This window comes from Littorina saxatilis, linkage group LG11, assembly GCF_037325665.1.
Source record: "Littorina saxatilis isolate snail1 linkage group LG11, US_GU_Lsax_2.0, whole genome shotgun sequence".
Taxonomy (NCBI): domain Eukaryota; kingdom Metazoa; phylum Mollusca; class Gastropoda; order Littorinimorpha; family Littorinidae; genus Littorina; species Littorina saxatilis.
In genome coordinates this window covers 16,941,068-16,962,133 of record NC_090255.1, presented here as the reverse complement: position 1 = coordinate 16,962,133, position 21,066 = coordinate 16,941,068, and the positions used below count along the sequence as shown (strand labels likewise).

Sequence of the window (21,066 nt, the reverse complement as noted above, 5' to 3'; positions counted from 1 at the left end):
CACACCATGAGGTCATGAGGTGTTTCCCCTTGCAGAAATTTGCGGTTTATCTCCATAAAACATTTTTCTCATATTTACTTATATCCAGCCTCCTAACTAACAATGGACACCTACAATGAAAGAAATGTGGGCTTATGGCAATCATGTCCTTTTAATAGCAGGTAGCACCATATTAGCAGTACTTTTATCAGCAGTATATGACTTCTTTGTCAGTTGCTTAAAAACACACTCTTTCTCATGTAAACAGTCCGGCTCACTATCCCAGATCTGAAAAGGCTTTTACATAGAATAAAACCACCCCTCCATTTGGTCACATACCAAAAATGAACAGACTGGGTGCTCCCTCCATGCACAGTGAGATTTTGTGATAATTAATTTTGTGATATCAACTCATCAAAAAATTCCAAAACTCACCACAGCAAGCAGTTAGTTATTGGTATGTGACCAAGCGGAGGGATGGTCATATCCCATGTAAAAGCCTGGCCACATCTGAGATGGTGAGTCAGACTGTTTACATGAGAAGGAGTGTACCTTTAAGCCATTCGTTATGGCTATTCAGCAACTGATGAAGAAGTCAGATACTGCTGAAAAACGGAATGCTGTTCTTCACTTAAGGCATGCCTATATGGCAACAGTGAAAGGCAACTTGCATCTATACTCACTCAAAATCTGTGTCGATGGCCAGGTCACAGACAGGCGAGAACTCTAGCCGACGTTTCTGCATGCCCAGCAAAACGAAGCACTCTGGACTCTTCACCATCACTCGCCCTGCAACATACAGCAGTGGGTAGCAAAGGTTAGACTGCAAACTCTCTGAAAACTACATTTCTTTATGTTTGCCCAGTGGAGTTTTCTCTATTTCATGCATTACTTCTCTATTTTATTCAGTCTGGACTCTTCACCATGACTCGCCCTACACACAACATACAGCAGTGGGTAGGAAAGGTTAGATTGCAAACGCTCTGAAAACTATATTTCTTTTGGTTTGCTCAATGGAGTTTTCTCTATTTCATGCAATTTCAAAAAAAAAACAATGCCAGACAAAAAGGCTGGTTATTTGGTTCAATTATGTCATAAAAAAAGCAACAATTCTACACTGAATCAACAAACTCTGATCATGGAACCAGGGTGTCTGTAACATGAGGCCCCTTAGGAGAGAAAAACTCCAAAATAGACACCCTTTGTTATCTCTTGGTCTATCAACAAAGACAGTACAACCCCCCCTCTGCCTTAATTCATCCCGTTTGGTTCACTGGTACACTTTCTGCATCACTATCACTGCTTTCCTCGCTCTCATGTGGCAAAAAAGACTGGTCAGAGTCTATGTCAGCAGGATCGTCAGGATTGTCCAGATCTAACAAGCGCAAAATGTCTTCCCTCGACAAGCGTCCCCTTCTATCCTTGTTTTTCTTCGAAACTTAAATTTCAGCAAAACCACGAAAGTGGTTGTTATATTTCTAACACGAGAAATTTCCGCCCAGCATCAAAACTCTAAGGGGCCTCATCAAAATGGGGAAGCAAACTCGAGTCTTCTACCTTGTACCACTAAAACGACTGTAGGCGCGTCCCGTTTGTGCACGATGTTCGACTGCCACGACTCCAGTCGCAGCCCGTCGCGAAAGTGTTAAGACCCCTTTTGTTAAAAAAGATCACCCTGTTTAAGCCCTCCCTTGTTGAGACATTCTGTTCATTACCTTATTTCAAACTACCTTCTTTATATAACGTAACTTTGTCAGATTTTTCAAGGGCTGAAGAGAGGGGTGCCACTGTTTTTCTGCAGACAATGAAAACCAACCATGATAGGCTGGTCCCAGGGTGTTCTCTCATTACGGATAGTGCTGTAATCATTGCCAACAGTATGTCAGTGACGAACACAACGCTGATTAACCCTTGCAGCCCTCTGTTCTACTTCTATATTTCTATCGGACTCTTGCAAATACTACCAGCCCCACAAAAGCTTAGTTCCAGTCTTCAGCTTCTTATATATCTTTTAAACTACCAGACCAAATAACTCTATTTTTGTCAAAATGAAAGTTAAAACGCCACTCTTACATTTTGACAAGAAATCAAGCACGTGACATCAGAATTGAAATATAGCCTGATATTAACTGGGTCTGATATTAAAGGCTTTCTTTCTTTATTTATTTATTTGGTGTTTAACGTCGTTTTCAACCACGAAGGTTATATCGCGACGGGGAAAGGGGGGAGATGGGATAGAGCCACTTGTCAATTGTTTCTTGTTCACAAAAGCACTAATCAAACATTTGCTCCAGGGGCTTGCAACGTAGTACAATGTATTACCTTACTGGGAGAATGCAAGTTTCCAGTACAAAGGACTTAACATTTCTTACATACTGCTTGACTAAAATCTTTACAAAAATTGACCATATTCTAGATATTAAAGGCACAGTAAGCCTCCCGTAAACCATCACAGATACGGTGAGGCTTTTACACACAGTACAAACACCCTTTCATTTAAACACTCACCGATTGAGAACATCCTAGGTGCCTTCCGTAAAGTGTGAACAATTTTCAAAGAATTTATTTTTGCGTGGTTTATCTTACCCCTGAGCCATCGTGAACCCGTGTGATCCAGTTTCCCTTTTTCACAATGTAGTCGTCAGTTAGTCATTTGAATGCGACTCGATGTGAGCTTATCTACAATAGCACGTTTTTATGCACAAAACAAACGGCTGTGGTTCACAAGAACTCAGCGGTGGCTTTTGACTGTTGAGAGGAACGGCGATATGCATAAACCGTCGTCTGCTACGACCCTTGCGTGACCCTGCTTCCGGGCTTTTCTTTTTTCAAACTTTCACAACTTCGAATTGTGCTGATCTTGTCTTGATGAAAAAAGAATTCTTTTATGATTTAAGAATGCTTGTGTAACAAGCTGTCAATTTATTATTTAGATTTTAAAAGTTAGGTCTAGCGCAAAAACGCACCACGGTCCAAAAACATTCTGATAATCATCGATCCACGGCTATGGCCAGTTTACATCGATAGAATGAGACCCGAAGGGAAGTAACTCATTTTTGACCTGAGTTCAGGATGGGTCCAAAAACTGTTCGAGACAATCTGCAAAATTAATTCTTTAACAAGAAGAGCAAACGCTCGATCGAGTCACTTTCGCAGTTCTGAATATTATATGAGGCATCAGATGGACAGGAAGAAATTGCTATTCACAACACAATGAGTCACGTTCACATAAAATTTGAGCCCGGTCACTTTTATAGTTTCCGAGAAAAGCCCAACGTTAAGTTGTGTGTTGCCGAACAGAAAAGGCTAGTTATCTCCCTTGTTTTTCTGATAACGTTCGTAAAAGGCTACAGATGTAAATACTTTGATGTAAAGAATAATCCTACAAAGTTTCAATCACATCCGATGAACTTTGTCAAAGATATAAAATGTCTAATTTTTCCTTTGACGCTGACCTGTGACCTTGAAAAAGGTCAAAGGTCAACGAAACCATCGTTAAAGTGTAGAGGTCATTGGAGGTCACGACTAAACAAAATTTGATAGTTTCCGAGAAAAGTTTGTCAAAAATATAAAATGTCTAATTTTTCCTTTGACGCTGACCTGTGACCTTGAAAAAGGTCAAAGGTCAACGAAACCATCGTTAAAGTGTAGAGGTCATTGGAGGTCACGACTAAACAAAATATGAGCCCGATCGCTTTGATAGTTTCCGAGAAAAGTCCAACGTTAAGGTGGTGTCTACGGACGGCCGGCCGGACGGCCGGCCGGACAGACTAACACTGACCGATTACATAGAGTCACTTTTTCTCAAGTGACTCAAAAATTGCTCGCTCTTTACGTAGGGCACCTAGGATGTTCCCGTTTGGTGAGCGTTCAAATGGAATGGTGTTTGTAATGTGTGTAAAAGCCTGACAGTATCTGTGATGGTTTACGGGAGGCTTACTGTCCGGGCGTGATTTCCGGTATTGAATATCCATAACAGCCGTCCAGCACCAAAACGAGACGCCATTGTTGTAGAGGAGCAAGTCCACGAAAATAAATTTTTTGAAAATTTCTCACGCTCGACAGAAAGCAGCCAGGATGTTCCCGTTCTGTAAGCGTTCAAATGGAAGTATGCTTGTACTGTATGTAGACGCTCGGGGAGCTCTGTGATGGTTTACGGGAGGCTCACTGTGCCTTTAATGGAACGAATATTTGGAACTGAATTTTCAGCAAAAAGACTTTGTGAAGTCAATTTTGGGTCCCAATTAAAGACAGCCTTATGCTTTGGCCAAATTGCAAAGTTGGAGCTATGAAGGTTAAACTTAAAGTCTTCTTACCATCCTTTAGGTTGGTCTCAATCCTCTCTTTGAACCAGGCAACACACTTGGCGGCCATCTTCGTGCCGTAGTTACGATCGAAAGGGGAGGGCACTCCGCCTTGTTGCATGTGTCCGAGAACGTTCATGCGTACAGAGAAGACGCCTTTGCCTTCCTCTGCGAACAGTTGGTTGATGAACTCGGTGGTGTAGTTGGCGTTGGCACACTCGTTCCTACACAAAGGAAAAACAACACAATTTTAAATCATGTTTTCTAATTAATTTGGAAGTCAAATAGAAGACCTCGGTCCCAGAAGTTAAGGAAATCAGGAATCCTGTTGCTTCAAAATAATCTTTTTGAACACGATTTCCATAAAAATACTTGTCTGGGGTGTGTGAGTGGTCAGACTCAGACTGTGTGTACGTGTGTGTGTGTGTGTATGTGTGTGTCACAGTGTGTGTGTGTGTGTGTGTGTGTGTGTGTGTGTGTGTGTGTGTGTGTGTGTGTGTGTGTATGTGTGTGTGTGTGTGTGTGTGCAGGTGTGTGTGTGTGTGGGTTGTGTGTCTATGTGTGTGGGTTGTGTGCATGTGTGTGGTGTGCATGTGTGTGTGTGTGAGAGAGAGCACACTTTTCTTTACAGTGTATGATATACAACACTCCTATTTGCAGGCATATGTTTTGTCACCAATACGTTTGTCCTTAGCATCATTTCAACATTCCACCCTGGTGCAACACTTGCTGGAAATCAAAATAATTTGAAGAAAAAAAAAGTGTAACAAGTTTCATCGTGCTTAAACATTCAATTAACATCAACTTCACTTGCTAAAAGGAAAAACGTATACAATTACTTCTCCCTCACCTTCCACACACCCCCATTCCCGTGCCCATTAATATAAATCCATTGGACTGTATTATTTTTGTTGAGAAAACACTACACTTCCTTTAAAATCTCTCTCTCTCTCTCTCTCTCTCTCTCTCTCTCAGACTCTCTCTCCATATTAATTACGCATCAACTCATTGGGATGGCGTCTCTGATATTCACATGAAAAAGTTAAACTGTCTACATCGTCGGGCAGCTAAAATCATATTAAATGGTCCACAATTATCAGCTGATTTGAAGTTCAAGAATTTAAACTACCTGCCGCTAGTTAAACAGTTACAGTTTAATAAGACTGTAATGATGTACAAAGTATATCATGGCGAAGTGCCCAACTATATTCAGGACCTATTTCACAGAGTCACCGAAAGGTACGGGTCTATCAATTTTCTACCACCAATACCCAGGATTGATTTGTTCAAAACTAGTCAAGCCTTCTCTGGCTCTATGGTGTGGAACTCCATTCCGTCTGTAATAAGATCATTAACCTCACTAAAGAGTTTTAAACAAGCTCTGCATAATCATTATATGTCTACCTAGATGGCTATACGGCAGACTTCCACTAACTCGCGGTCCACTAAATCACGAATTCGGCTATATCGCGGAGACCTCTTGGACCCCCCAAAAAACAGGACCGACCTTTTAAATTTTTTTATTATTTTTTTTAAAATTTTTTTTACAAAATTAGTCACGTAAAGGCCAAAAAATAGTACAGATCATGAAAAAAATTTCTGGTTGGTCCCGTGTCAGAATAATGTGACTGGGTGAGACATGAAGCCTGTGCTGCAACTTCTGTCTTGTGTGTGGCAAACAAGCAAACTGCCCACTCACTCCCCCATGTTGCATGTTTCGCTTTTGATTTGTATGTTGCTTACTTTGTCATTTTGTGCATACTTGTCGATTGTTTGCTGGTTCGTTCGTTTAATTTGTTTATTTGTCATGTTGCTTTACTTGTTTATCATTTATTAGACATTTGTATTAGAAGTAAGGACCGGTTGTAAGAAAATTAGGCGTCGCCTTAAACCTCTATCCTTGAAAAATAAAGTTCCATCATCATCTCTCTCTCTCTCTCTCTCTCTCTCTCTCTCTCTCTCTCTCTCTCTCTCTCTCTCTCTCTCTCTCTCTCTCTCTCTCTCTCTCTCTCACAATCTCTCACACACAATCTCTCACACACAAACTCGCACACACAAACACACACAAGCACACACACCCCCCCCACACACACACACAAGCACCCCACACACACACACACAAGCACACACACACGCACTCGGATCTCCCCACAAACACACATACTGTTCTAATCAACAACACGTGCAAAGTAATGACAGTAGAATTCAGCAGTGAAGTCACAAAATCAGATGAAAGCAAAACCAATCAACATCAAAGATCATATCATGGTTGACAGATCACACACACACACACATACATGGTTGTTACCGTTTGGTTTTCTTGGCTATAAGGTTGCAAGAATCGGATCTGTGCACCCGGAAAAAAAACAAGTGACGTAAATTGAAATCAATAGATTTAGTCAATCTGCGGGCCTTACATAATAACAAGAAGAGCAAACGCTCGATCGAGTCACTTTCGCAGTTCTGAATATTATATGAGGCATCAGATGGACAGGAAGAAATTGCTATTCACAACACAATGAGTCACGTTCACATAAAATTTGAGCCCGGTCACTTTTATAGTTTCCGAGAAAAGCCCAACGTTAAGTTGTGTGTTGCCGAACAGAAAAGGCTAGTTATCTCCCTTGTTTTTCTGATAACGTTCGTAAAAGGCTACAGATGTAAATACTTTGATGTAAAGAATAATCCTACAAAGTTTCAATCACATCCGATGAACTTTGTCAAAGATATAAAATGTCTAATTTTTCCTTTGACGCTGACCTGTGACCTTGAAAAAGGTCAAAGGTCAACGAAACCATCGTTAAAGTGTAGAGGTCATTGGAGGTCACGACTAAACAAAATATGAGCCCGATCGCTTTGATAGTTTCCGAGAAAAGATATAAAATGTCTAATTTTTCCTTTGACGCTGACCTGTGACCTTGAAAAAGGTCAAAGGTCAACGAAACCATCGTTAAAGTGTAGAGGTCATTGGAGGTCACGACTAAACAAAATATGAGCCCGATCGCTTTGATAGTTTCCGAGAAAAGTCCAACGTTAAGGTGGTGTCTACGGACGGCCGGCCGGCCGGACGGCCGGCCGGACAGACTAACACTGACCGATTACATAGAGTCACTTTTTCTCAAGTGACTCAAAAATGAAAACACTGCATTTTTTTCCAACCATGACTAGTAAATCATAGATTGGCCAAAACTCTGCGACCAAGACAGCTCTGACACATTGTCTTAGTAACGCAGGCCAAATAAACCTAATTTGCATACAACATTTTTTCTTGATTTTTGAGCTTGTTTAATCGAAAATTTAAAAAAAAAATTTCATTTGATTAATATACTTACCCGAATCACATATATGCATTGACTTAGTCTGAGATGCTTATCGTCTGAAAAAAACGCTTGCCGTCAAATTAAGGGAAGCAACCCTTTTAGAAAAACACTGACTCAGTGAGTTAGTCAGTTGGTTATTCTACATGGGTTGTCCCCCCTGCCGTAGGTGGCGCTACCGCCAATATCCGGCGTGATCACACATGGACATATCATACGACTTAAAGAATACATAGAAACTATAGTGCGGGGATGGCAGGGAGGGAATTCACTATGTGATTCGGGTAAGTATATTAATCAAATGAAAATTTATTATTAAAATTTTCTATTAAATTACATATTCTTACTCCGAATCACATATATGCAGATAGCAAAAACCTGGTGGAGGGAACCTATAGTATACCTTAGGCCCCTTTGGCACATGCCGGTGATGTCTTGTCCATAGAAATTGATGAAAACATCTTCAGATTTCCGGTAGGCAGTGTGTAGAACTTCCTCCATTCATCGAGAACGAAGAACAGCTAAGGAGGAAGCCCAAGCTCTAGGCTCGTGCACCCGAGCCTTGGTCAGAGGGAGGACAGAGTGCCCCCCCCCCACCCTTTTTCTCGGTGTGAGACCACTCATATGCCTGCCTGATGAGCGAAGAGATCCACCGAGTCTGAGTAAGTTTAGAAATATCTTTCTCTTTTTTGGTGTTCACCGAAATGAACAGCAGCTTTTGATTCTTAGCTTTAATGGGCTGTGTACGCCGAAGGTAAAGGTCAAGAGCTCTAACCGGGCAGTTAACCATATCAGTCATCTGCTGCTAGGATCTGGCTAAGTGGTCTGATAGACAGGACCGGTGAAGGGTGATCTGGTCTCTGGTTCTTGGCCAGGAAGCCAGGGCGAAACCTGAGAGAAATAGAGCCGTCAGCCCCATGTGTGATATCTTCGGGGCGACCGGAAATAGCATGAACTTCGCTGCCTCTACATGCCGTAGCGAGTAACAGGAGAAAGAGCGCCGTTCTAGTCAGATTGGTCACACTTGCTGTTTGTAACGGCTCAAAGTCGGGAGAAAGCAAGAAACAGACCTGTTTACCCCCATAAGTGTTTTGGAGTAATGCTCAGTTCCAAAAATAGTAATCCTGGCACAAAAATAGTAATCATCCAGCATTCGTCGCCAATTACAACGCCGCGGCACATGACAACTGTGTCTGCGAAACGCAATCATGCACATATATCCATCATTTACAAACAAAACACATCAGTCAGTTTTTGTAGTCATCATAATTTCAAAGAAGATCCCATCAAAAGCACATGCATCACTGATTCTTTTTCTTTTGCTCGTAGTAGGCCTTTTTCAGTGTGTCAAGCGCTTCTCTACTGTACTTGCGCTTGCCGAATGAGTGAGGGCGAGACTTCACCACTAGAATAAGGCTCTCCAGCGTCTCATCAGACAGACATGATCTCTGGTCAGTCCTGTGCTTTTTCACCCCATTTTGCCATTGAAAAAAACAATGCCAATTGAATTGATTAAAAAAAAATAAAAAAAATAAAAATAAAATTTTTTTTTTTACATTTTTTTATTTATGAAAATCGTAGTCTTGACAGGGATAGCGGAATGGCGTATTTTTTGCAGAAAATCGTAATAAATTACGCCAAAATCGTAAGGGTAAACAGGTCTGAAGAAATCAAGGACCTTCTTCTTCTTCTTCTGCGTTCGTGGGCTGAAACTCCAATGTACACTCGTGTTTTTTGCACGAGTGGAATTTTACGTGTATGACCGTTTTTTACCCCGCCATTTAGGCAGCCATACGGAGGAAGCATGCTGGGTATTTTCATGTTTCTATAAACCACCGAACTCTGACATGGATTACAGGATCTTTTTCGTGCGCACTTGGTCTTGTGCTTGCGTGTACACACGGGGGTGTTCAGACACCGAGGAGAGTCTGCACACAAAGTTGACTCTGAGAAATAAATCTCTCGCCGAACGTGGGGACGAACTCACGCTGACAGCGGCCAACTGGATACAAATCCAGCGCGCTACCGACTGAGCTTCATCCCCGCCCGTCTCAAGGACCAAGGACCAAGAACAGGTCCCACTTAGGAACTGGAGTGCGGTCTCGGGCTTCGCTCAGGGCAGCGCCCTTGATGACACCCGAAATAACTCCACCATTGATGGAACGACCAATCTGCTTCAAAGTAGAAGAGATTGCAGAACGTCTCAACTTGAGAGAAGCAGCAGAACTGCCTTGTGAAGAAAGGAAAGCCAGATGATTGGCTACATGAACTGAACGCGGCAAGACCGCGCTCAAGCCTTTCTCCAGACACCACTTGGACCATGCTGTCCAATGAGAAGCATACACCGAAGAGGTGGATGCTCTGTGAGCCTTTTGAATCAAGTCAAAAGTCAAGTCCGTTGCACCCGAGCGTCTCAATGCTGACCGAACAACCTCCACGCGTGAAGGTTGAGCAGCTGAGTCTCTTCGTGCTGAATCCCCGTTCTTGGCTGGACCAACTCTCCTTTTGCCAGAGCAAGAGGAATAGGTGGCCCGCGCGCCAGCCGAAGCAGGTCCGGAAACCATGCGCTCAAGCCTTTCTCCAGACACCACTTGGACCATGCTGTCCAATGAGAAGCATACACCGAAGAGGTGGATGCTCTGTGAGCCTTTTGAATCAAGTCAAAAGTCAAGTCCGTTGCACCCGAGCGTCTCAATGCTGACCGAACAACCTCCACGCGTGAAGGTTGAGCAGCTGAGTCTCTTCGTGCTGAATCCCCGTTCTTGGCTGGACCAACTCTCCTTTTGCCAGAGCAAGAGGAATAGGTGGCCCGTGCGCCAGCCGAAGCAGGTCCGGAAACCATGCCTGAGTTGGCCAAAGCGGGGCGACCAGAAGCAGTGACGGCTTTCCTAAGTCCGCCTTCCAGATGACTCGTTCGAGAAACAGGAAGGGGGAAAATGCGTATGCCTCCAGTCCTTTCCAGAAGATTTCCAGTGCGTTGGTTTCCCCAAGCTTCTGGATCTGGGAAGGGGGACACAAAGACCGGTAGCCTCTTTGAGAACCTGGTCGCAAAGAGGTCTACCATCGGCTTCTGCACTATAGACCACCGACGAAGAAGCGCGCTGTGAGAAATGGTCCATTCTGACTGTAGGACGCGGTCTGAAAGACTGAGGGCGTCTGTCAGAGTGTTGAGACTCCGCTAGTGCAAGAGCCACTGCCTCCAGCTCTAGCAGGCAGATATGCCAGAGCTTTTGGAGTGGTGCCCACTGGCCTGAAGCCATGAGGAGGGCCGTGTGGGCACCCCATCCCGACAGAGACGCATCTGTGAAAAGGTCTATGTCGGGAGGAGGCAACATGATCGGAACGCCCCGACCGATCCATTCTGATTCCATTCACGGAAGAGTCGTGGCGTGGAACCAGTTCTGGAGAGGGATTAGAGCGTTCCTGGTGACAGGGAAGTCTACAAGAGATTTTTAGAGCAAGCTGAAAAGGTCTCTTGTGTACTCTCCCCAGAGGAACCAGCGCCGCCATTGAATCCATCTGGCCAAGAATAGAGGTCAGTGAACGAATGGTTGCTCGCTGGTTCTCCAAAGTGGAGCTGATTGATGCTTGTAGTTTGTCCACTTTCTTCCGAGAGGGACGAACGCACCAAGCGATCGTATCAAGCGTCATGCCCAGATCTGAGATGGAGTGAGCTCCGACTTCGTGCTGTTGATCGAGAAACCCAAAAGGTGAGCCTCTTGAACAACAGCCAGAGTGTGCTGTGAGCAAACCGCCTCGCTCTGGCTCAAGATGAGCCAGTCGTCGAGGTAGGCGCGAAGCCAGAATGCTTCTGCTGTTGAGGTTTCGGCTTCACACCCTGAAGTGAGAAGCTCGTAAAACTCCCTATCTCTGTTCTCTTGAATCTCTCTCTTGCGAGCATCTAAAGCCAGATGACCAAGAAGAGACCCTTTGACGAACGGTAACGACCTGAGAGCCGACAGCGTAGCTTCGTCGGAGAACTGAGAATTAGCCAGAAACAAGTCATGACTGCTAAGTACGGAAATTGTGTACAGCTGCATGTGCCCCGATCTTCATCTGCTCCGCATTGATCAAGGCCAATGTCGAGAGTAGAGTAGTAATGTCCTCAGGATTTTGTTCCTTACTGAGAGTAAAAGGAACAAGAGAATCCGCTAGTGTGAGAGACAGCGCACGCATGATTGTCTCAGACACTGAGGCCAGCTCTAATGATAAACGACCCAATTCCTCAAGAGAGGGAAGAGTAGCATCATTGTAAGAGACGCCCTAATTCTTGGTCACCGGTTTGGTGAGAAGAGGAGCAAGTTCCGGAGGGACCGGAAGTGTTGCCTTGGGAAGTGCGAACGATGCTATAACATTGCGAGACTGCCTAGGCAGCGTCAGCTTCTTATAGATCGTTATATAGGCTTGAAAGACTCCGCCTGCTGTTGTGATGCTAACCACGGCTCCGCCGAAGGAGGAGCTTCAGCATGGGCCAACAGCAGAGGAACAGGCACCTGTGCTAAACCGCTGCCCGGAGGAGAGGGTTTAGCCAACAGATGAGCCATGTGAATAGCCACCGAAAGAGATTCTTCAAACCGGAAGTATTGAGAATCATCCTTTGCTGCCTGAAAATCATCAGCCGCCGAAGGCGGGACGAAGGCAGATGGTGTCGATGAGGACGCACCTTCGGGAAAATACCGCGATGTGACTTCCGCCACAAGTTCGATGGCTACTCAAAGCTTGGACGGAAATGCTGTACGTACGGACTCATCTGTATTTGACTGAAAGTCAAGCACGGAAGCAGAGTCACTATAACTCCCGGGGTCCTGCCGACGAACTGCGCAAGACTGCGGACTTCCTGGCAGACACTGGTCTGAGGATTTAGCACGGCCATCAACATCGAACGCAGAAGAAGAAGAACTATAACTCCCAAAGAAGGCGGCCCAGAGGGAGCTTGACTGGGCATACCATGTCCGTAGTCATCGTTCCCAGACACAGCAGTGCAGTTGGCGTAACCGGAAACGGTAGGCTCTACTGACCGCATGTTAGCTTGTACCAGCCCGTGCCGAAGCAGAGGGGAGTGGTACGAAGATGTAGCGACTTCCGGTTGTGCATCATCAACCGGAAGTGCGAAAGTCACTGTGGCCGAAGCCGGACGTGACAATTGTTGCGTGGACTGTGGCCGGAAGCCATGCCTGAGGGCCAGTCCGTGTTCCTGTCCATCTGCGAAGCGCACGCAATCGACTGATGAAGTGGGAACACACATACCTTGCATGGAGTGACCATGCATTGACTGAGTCCCCGAAGGGACATGCATATCCGAACCACGTCTCATAAGAGGTTAGAACGGTAGAGGCATGCATATCCGAACCACGTCTCGTAAGAGGTTAGAACGGTAGAAGCCAGTCAAGGAGAGACCCTTCCCCGAGGGGAGAATGCCAAGTCGTGTGAGTTCCGGCACTACCCGGAACATGCACACTGTAAGGCAGGTCTGAACCAGAAGAATGTGACATCATCGCCGAGCCAAGACCGGAAGCGCTGGTGGACGAGGCGGAAGCAGCACCACTGCCGACCGTAGCCGAAGGAAAGGTCAACGACGCCATTGAACGTCTATCACCCACAGAGGGGGGAAGGCAGGAGATGCCGAGTGGAGAAGACTTTCTCTCTGAAGCCACCATGGAACGTATTTCTGAAAGCAAAGATGCAAATAACAATGCCACCAGAGTAGAATGATCTGGTGGCAAAATGGCCGGTTGCAAAATGGCCGGTTGCAAAATGGCCTGAGAAGTCAACTGAGTTGCTAACACAACGCTAGAATCTCCCGGAGGAGAAATACAACCAGAGACAAGAAGGGCAAAGCCCATACGACTCACATGCTTGACCTTGACCTTTACATGACCTTGACCAAGGTCAAGGTCATCCAAGGTCATGCAACACAAAGCTGTTAATTCAAGACATAGGAAGTACAATGGTGCTTATTGGCTCTTTCTACCATGAGATATGGTCACTTTTAGTAGTTCACTACCTTATTTTGGTCACATTTCATAAGGGTCAAAGTGACCTTGACCTTGATCATATGTGACCAAATGTGTCTCATGATGAAAGCATAACATGTGCCCCACATAATTTGTAAGTTTGAAACAGTTATCTTCCATAGTTCAGGGTCAAGGTCACTTCAAAATATGTATACAATCCAACTTTGAAGAGCTCCTGTGACCTTGACCTTGAAGCAAGGTAAACCAAACTGGTATCAAAAGATGGGGCTTACTTTGCCCTATATATCATATATAGGTGAGGTATTCAATCTCAAAAACTTCAGAGAAAATGGGAAAAATGTGAAAAATAGCTGTTTTTTAGACAACATTTATGGCCCCTGTGACCTTGACCTTGAAGCAAGGTCAAGATGCTATGTATGTTTTTTGGGGCCTTGTCATCATACACCATCTTGCCAAATTTGGTACTGATAGACTGAATAGTGTCCAAGAAATATCCAACGTTAAAGTTTTCCGGACGGACGGACGGACGGACGGACGGACGACTCGGGTGAGTACATAGACTCACTTTTGCTTCGCATGTGAGTCAAAAATGGTATTGTTATCATTATCAGAAAGATGAACAAGTGTCTCCGCCGGCTTCTTATTCTTTGCTTTAGAAGAACCTTTACTAGGAGTGCTCTTGACCTTGAGACTCGACCTGTCGCCCTTATCAGTGTCAGCCAAAGCTGAGTGAAAAAAGTAAACACGTGCTGCTAAGTAATATTAATACCAGCAGGAACGTAAAATGTGGTCGAAAACCAAAGCCAAAATCAAAATCAAAACCAAACAAGAATGATCTCTCACCCAACAGGTGAAAACAGTTGACGGCAGGTGACAGGAAACCTCAAGCTCAAAGGCAAAAGGCAAAATCACCGAAGCGAAAAATTCGACGACCTGATCCGCTGAGCTGAAAAAGTCGTATGATATGTCCACGTGTGATCACGCCGGATATTGGCGGTAGCGCCACCTACGGCAGGGGGGACAACCCATGTAAAATAACCAACTGACTAACTCACTGAGTCAGTGTTTTTCTAAAAGGGTTGCTTCCCTTAATTTGACGGCAAGCGTTTTTTTCAGACGATAAGCATCTCAGACTAAGTCAATGCATATAAATTATGTGATTCGGAGTAAGAATATGTCATTTAATTATGTTGGATTCCAAACTGAAGCAAAGAACGCTTGACCAAAAATGTCAATGAATTGGATTGAAAAATAAGGCTGTGACAGTGCTGCCCCAACTTTAATAACAAAAAGTGGGATATGACATCATACGAGAGAGAGAAAAAGTGGGATATGACATCATACGAGAGAGAGAAAAAGTGGGATATGACATCATACGAGAGAGAAAAAAAGTGGGATATGACATCATACGAGAGAGAGAAAAAAAGTGGGATATGACATCATACGAGAGAGAGAAAAAAAGTGGGATATGACATCATACGAGAGAGAAAAAAAGTGGGATATGACATCATACGAGAGAGAAAAAAAGTGGGATATGACATCATACGAGAGAGAGAAAAAGTGGGATATGACATCATACGAGAGAGAGAAAAAGTGGGATATGACATCATACGAGAGAGAGAAAAAGTGGGATATGACATCATACGAGAGAGAGAAAAAGTGGGATATGACATCATACGAGAGAGAGAAAAAGTGGGATATGACATCATACGAGAGAGAGAAAAAAAGAGAATCAAAAGTGAGAGGTTCAAGGTACCATGGAGGGGTCACTGTTGAGCCTTACACATAGTGTCACCAAGAGGAAGGCTCGAGTAAGGACAGATGTGACGTACATTGCACATCAGGGGACACTGTCTGGGGTGGTAAAAGATGGATCTGTGGTTGATCGCCGGGTCACCGAAAAGCGCGTTTCATGAGCGAATCACCGTCACCCGCGGACAACCGCAGTCGAGTACAGTAATCCGAATGGCCAAGTCGAGGGCTAAATTTAGCAACATTACCACTTCCGTTTGCTCATTCGCACATGGAAATGGCCGATTTCAAAGAAAAAACAAGTCTCGGCCCGCTCAAAATAACAATGACCGAGACTTTCAGTATAATTCCTTCGCGTGACGTCTAACCCTCTTACGCCATAATGTGACGTCTTCAAGACATAACCCTGACTTGTCTCCTGAATTACTGCGTCATGATTGATACATTTCGAAGAACAATCAGAAGGTTTGGCTCACAATCCAAAAAAGTGTGAGCATTCTGCCATTGACTGTGCGGATAATTACATTTATTTTCGGTTTACCGCAGTAAGCCGAACACAGTGTTGGGGGGAGAGCATCACCGTGTTTGGCCGACTTGCGGTGAGACGACCCGCAGTCGGCCGACTGAAATTTTGTTTGTGAAACCCGATAACGTCGGATTACTGTGGTTCTCTCGGACAACTGCAGTTGGTCGACTGTGTTTCTGGCTTATGAAACTGGCCCCTGGGCTGGACCGTACTGTGGTACCTGGGAGGACACCTCGCAGAAAAGGAAACCTTCTATTGTCCCCTAGACTAGTATCCTGACCACAATATACCTCTCATGACAGGCCACCTGCAATATAAGGACACTTTTGGTTGGTCTAAAGGGTGTCCTTTCATCACAGGTACCAATGTTTCTATAACCGCCTTGTTTCTGCCTCTTCTGCCCTGAAACCCCCTGGTGATTGTTCAAGTCAAGGAACTGATGACGATGATGATGACGATGACCATGATGATGATAATGATGATGATGACCATGATGATGACCATGATGATGACCATGATGATGATGATGACCATGATGATGATGACCATGATGATGACCATGATGATGATGACCATGGTGATGATGATGACCATGATGATGATGACCATGATGATGACCATGATGATGATAATGATGACGATGATGATGACCATGATGATGATGACCATGATGATGATCATGATGATGATGACCATGATGATGATGAACATGGTGATGATACTTATAAACATGATGATGATGTTGACATGACGATAATGACAATGAGGATGACAATGACCATGATGATGATGACCATGATGATGGTGATGATGACAACCACCATACTGCCTCATTCTTTCAAAAGCCAATCCTCATTCTTTCAAAAGCCAATTAACTAAGTTTTAAATGTGACTCTTTAACTTTGAATGAAATAAGGTTGCTAAACCCTGCATCAGGTGACTGACCTGAGAATGAGACCTCTCTGGACTCCGGCGTTGAGGATTTTGTCCTTCAGGTGGAATACATCATCCTGAAACAGCCACAGAAAGCTTCAGTCAAACAGCCACAGCATTCAGTCAAACAGCCACAGCATTCAGTCAAACAGCCACAGCATTCAGTCAAACAGCTATGGCAATCTTCAGTCAAACAGCTATGGCAATTTTCAGTCAACCATCTATGGCAATCTTCAGTCAACCAGCTATGGCAATCTTCAGTCAAACAGCTATGGCAATCTTCAGTCAAACAGCTATGGCAATCTTCAGTCAAACAGCTATGGCAATCTTCAGTCAAACAGCCACAGCAATCTTCAGTCAAACAGCTACAGCAATCTTCAGTCAAACAGCTATGGCAATCTACAGTCAAACAGCTATGGCAATCTTCAGTCAAACAGCCGCAGCAATATTCAGTCAAACAGCCACAGCAATCTTCAGTCAAACAGCTATGGCAATCTTCAGTCAAACAGCTATGGCAATCTTCAGTCAAACAGCTATGGCAATCTTCAGTCAAACAGCCGCAGCAATCTTCAGTCAAACAGTCAAAGCAATCGTGAGTCACACAGTCAATGTGTAATCAATCAGGCATAGCAATCTTAAGCAACAGTCAAAGCAATCGTGAGTCACACAGTCAATGTGTAATCAATCAGGCATAGCAATCTTAAGCAACAGTCAAAGCAATCGTGAGTCACACAGTCAATGTGTAATCAGTCAGGCATAGCAATCTTAAGCAACAGTGAAAGCAATCGTGAGTCACACAGTCAATGTGTAATCAGTCAGGCATAGCAATCGTAAGCAACAGTCAAAGCAAACAATTCACAGGAGAGGAAAGCCCTCTGTCACTATTTCCATTAATTTGTACCCCCAAAAAATGGTGGTGAGATGCCACCTTAAATGTAAGGACATTTTGTCTTGTCCCAAAGGTGTCCTTCCATGGCAGGCTCCAATATACAATAGACGATGTTCGTAAAAACAACTCTGTTCGAGCCAACCATGTATGGAGACACGCGGCTCGCTGGTGATTGGCCTGCCAATGGGTTTGTTTGCCTCAGTATTTGCAAGGAAAAGCTACTCTTCCACACCCATAAAAAACAGAATTCATCAGTTCCATCAGTTCCAATGAAAACACAAACCCTGAGTTTGGAGATTGTGATCTTGTCTTCGTAGATGTAAGCAGCGTCGGCACCTGCTGCCAGACCACTCATGGTTGCTAGGTAACCGCAGAAACCCCCCATAGTCTCCACTACGAAGACACGGCGCTTTGTGCCAGTGGCTGACTGCTTGATGCGATCACAGATCTGCAAAATGACGATGAAAAGAGAAAACAGTTCAGTGAAAAGAGAAAAATAGTTCATTAAAAGAAATAACTGCTCAGTGAAAAGAGAAAAATAGTTCATTAAAAGAAATAACTGCTCAGTGAAAAGAGAAAACAACAACTATTTGTGATATTGTTTGGAAAAAAGGGACATAAATCCCAAAGGCTTCCTAATCAGGTTCTTTATCCTACATAATCCGACCACCTTTCTATAAGGATCGCTTTAGGTTGATCCCTTGGATGCTCCTAATGCATATGACATGTGCAATAAGGTGAGAGTTACGCCGAACCAATCTCCTGGCATCTGAGAGAATAACAAGCATTGAAATGAACAAGCGACTCTCATCCTTTCAACTTTTGCTCCCTTGGATGGTCCATAAAAGACTGTAATTTGAGTGTTTTGTACACTTGATTGCACTTACATCACTGATCTCGTTAAGGGCGGTGTCGGCTCCCAGAGAGAAGTCTGTGCCGGGAACGTTGTTGCTGATGGTGCAGGGGATGACGCACATGGGGATACAGAAGGCAGGGTACTGCTCTCGCGCTTGGTACAGCTGGAAAAGGCTGTGGAACGCCTCAAAGCCGCCCACTATCAGCAGGCCGTCAATCTTGAACTCTCGCAGTTTCTCCGCGATGCCACCCATACTCACATCGGAAGCAAGTTGCCTGAACAGAATCAAAATGCTTATCAAGAGAAGTTCTGGCATTTGGCCAATTGGCATTCCAGAAAAAGAACCCAAATGCTCAGGCCCCTGAGGCATATGTCACTAATGGCCAGTATTGAAACCAAAGACGTTGAATCTCATTTTCATCATTTCAAATGTAACCAACTGCTTCCCACAGAAACTGTCTGCTCACCGTCTCAGAGCTGGACAGGCTGTTACATTAATTCTGAATAAGACCATCCCTTCACAAACCAAAATTAACAGCGTGGGTGCTCTGTGTGTACACAGAGAATTATTTGATGAAGGAAAACATTTGTCAAAATTCAAACTCACCACAGCAAGCGGTCAGGGTGTTGATTTTTGACATGTAAAAGCCAGGCAAGATCTTCTTCTTCTTCAGCGTTCCAGAAATTCTGGTGACGTGTGAGCTTGTTTGCCCATTTGGGTTCCCCACACTATACCCCGAGAGCATAGTCAGCTTCACTCCGCTTTCGTTGGGTAGGCATGCTGGGTATTTTCATGTTTCCATAACACACCGAACTCTGACATGGATTACAGGATCTTTTCCGTGCGCACTTGGTCTTGTGCTTGCGTGTACACACGAAGGGGGTTAAGTCAGTAGCAGGTCTGCACATAAGTTGACCTGGGAGATCGGGAAAAATCTCCACTCTTAACCCACCAGGCGGCAGCGACCGGGATTCGAACTCACGACCTCCCGATTAGGAGGCTGACGTCTTACCACTGCGCCACTTCGCCCGTCGAGGCAAGATCTGAGATGATAAGACGAACTGTTTTCTATGAGAAGGAGTGTGCCTTTCTTCTTCTTCTTCTTCTGCGTTCGTGGACTGAAACTCCCACGTACACTCGTGTTTTTGCACGAGTGGAATTTTACGTGTATGGCCGTTTTTACCCCGCCATTAAGGCAGCCATACGCCGCTTTCGGAGGAAGCATGCTGGGTATTTTCGTGTTTCTATAACCCACCGAACTCTGACATGGATTACAGGATCTTTTCCGTGCGCACTTGGTCTTGTGCTTGCGTGTACACACGAAGGGGGATAAGCCACTAGCAGGTCTGCACATAAGTTGACCTGGGAGATCGGAAAAATCTCCACACTTAACCCACCAGGCGGCAGCGACCGGGATTCGAACCCTCGACCTTCCGATTAAGAGGCCGACGTCTTACCACCACGCCACAGCGCCCGTCGGAGTGTGCCTTTAAGAAAGCAGGTGAAGTACTCACTTTTTGGTGCCCAGCAAAGAACCGCCCTTCCCTGCCCAGCCGTGCACTTGTGTCCAGCCCATGGGTCGTACCTGACCACAGACACCACTATGAGTCACAGCAATTAGCACTTGGACAGCAATGGCCACCACAAGCGTAAAACACAAAGATAAGTTGGGCACAATTTTGTGCTGACCAGAACCTTATGCTTTAGTCTTTTCTCCCTTCAGAGTATGGACTGAAACACCATATTGACTAGGATCTGGACCTAGATCAGCCCACTGGGTGTAGTTCGAGAGGATTTCATCACAGGAGCCGACTTCGGCTATTACATGACAGGCTGTGTATTCATCGCCACAATTTTTTCACATATTACTCGTCATACAAAATATGTTTCTTGGCTAATTATTTCCCCTCAAACAACCACCTGCAGGAAAACTGCACCCTAGAAAAACACTATACCCCCCTCATTTTAACTTCTGCTCAGGGGGCAATTGTCTCAGGGGGAAATTGTCCTAGGGGGCAGTTGTCCCTAGGGGGCAGTTGTCTGGGGGGGGGGGGGGGGGGGGAGGAGGCAGTTCTCTGGGATGTAATTGTACTTGGGGGGGAGGGGGGGCAGTTGTCTGGGGGGGGGGGGGGGGAGGCAGAGGCAGTTCTATGGGATGCAATTGTCCTTGGGGGGCATTTGTCTTGGAGGCAATTGTCCTAGGATCATGAATTGTCCTTTTGGGCAATTGTTTCAGGGAATCGTCATGGTGCCATTATCCTGCTACAACAAAATGCATATCACCACCTACCCTGCCAGCAATCAGTCCATCAAAGCTATCCTGGATGCCCAGCACTCGGTAGCCTTGAGTCAGACCCAGGCGGACAAAGGAACGGACAGCTGCGTTCATGCCACAAGCGGGTGCCCCGATGTTGACCACTGCAAGGTTTCTGTGATCCTGTAGGCAGCAATTCAGGGAAAACTTAGCAACAAAGAATATTACGGTGGAAAAGGTGTATGCCCATGTTTCACTGAAGTACCGAGTACGGGTATCT

The 21,066-nt window shown here is 44.9% G+C and overlaps 1 protein-coding gene across 7 annotated transcripts in view; it reads right to left on the bottom strand.

Annotated features, from left to right (window-relative positions):
• Nucleotides 1-21,066, bottom strand: part of LOC138979885 (ATP-dependent 6-phosphofructokinase-like) — a 50,826-nt gene that overhangs the window by 3,257 nt on the left and 26,503 nt on the right. For 5 of the 7 annotated variants that reach the window (XM_070352642.1, XM_070352644.1, XM_070352646.1 and 2 more), the window contains 8 exons: nucleotides 20,823-20,969; nucleotides 20,047-20,117; nucleotides 18,563-18,806; nucleotides 17,959-18,123; nucleotides 16,799-16,863; nucleotides 6,592-6,630; nucleotides 4,296-4,507; nucleotides 663-768 (listed from right to left, as the gene is read on the bottom strand). In XM_070352642.1, coding sequence (XP_070208743.1) covers nucleotides 663-768; nucleotides 4,296-4,507; nucleotides 6,592-6,630; nucleotides 16,799-16,863; nucleotides 17,959-18,123; nucleotides 18,563-18,806; nucleotides 20,047-20,117; nucleotides 20,823-20,969 — 1,049 coding nt within the window. The remainder of the gene's footprint in view (nucleotides 1-662; nucleotides 769-4,295; nucleotides 4,508-6,591; nucleotides 6,631-16,798; nucleotides 16,864-17,958; nucleotides 18,124-18,562; nucleotides 18,807-20,046; nucleotides 20,118-20,822; nucleotides 20,970-21,066) is intronic. The other 2 variants (XM_070352643.1, XM_070352649.1) reach the window with 1 other exon arrangement.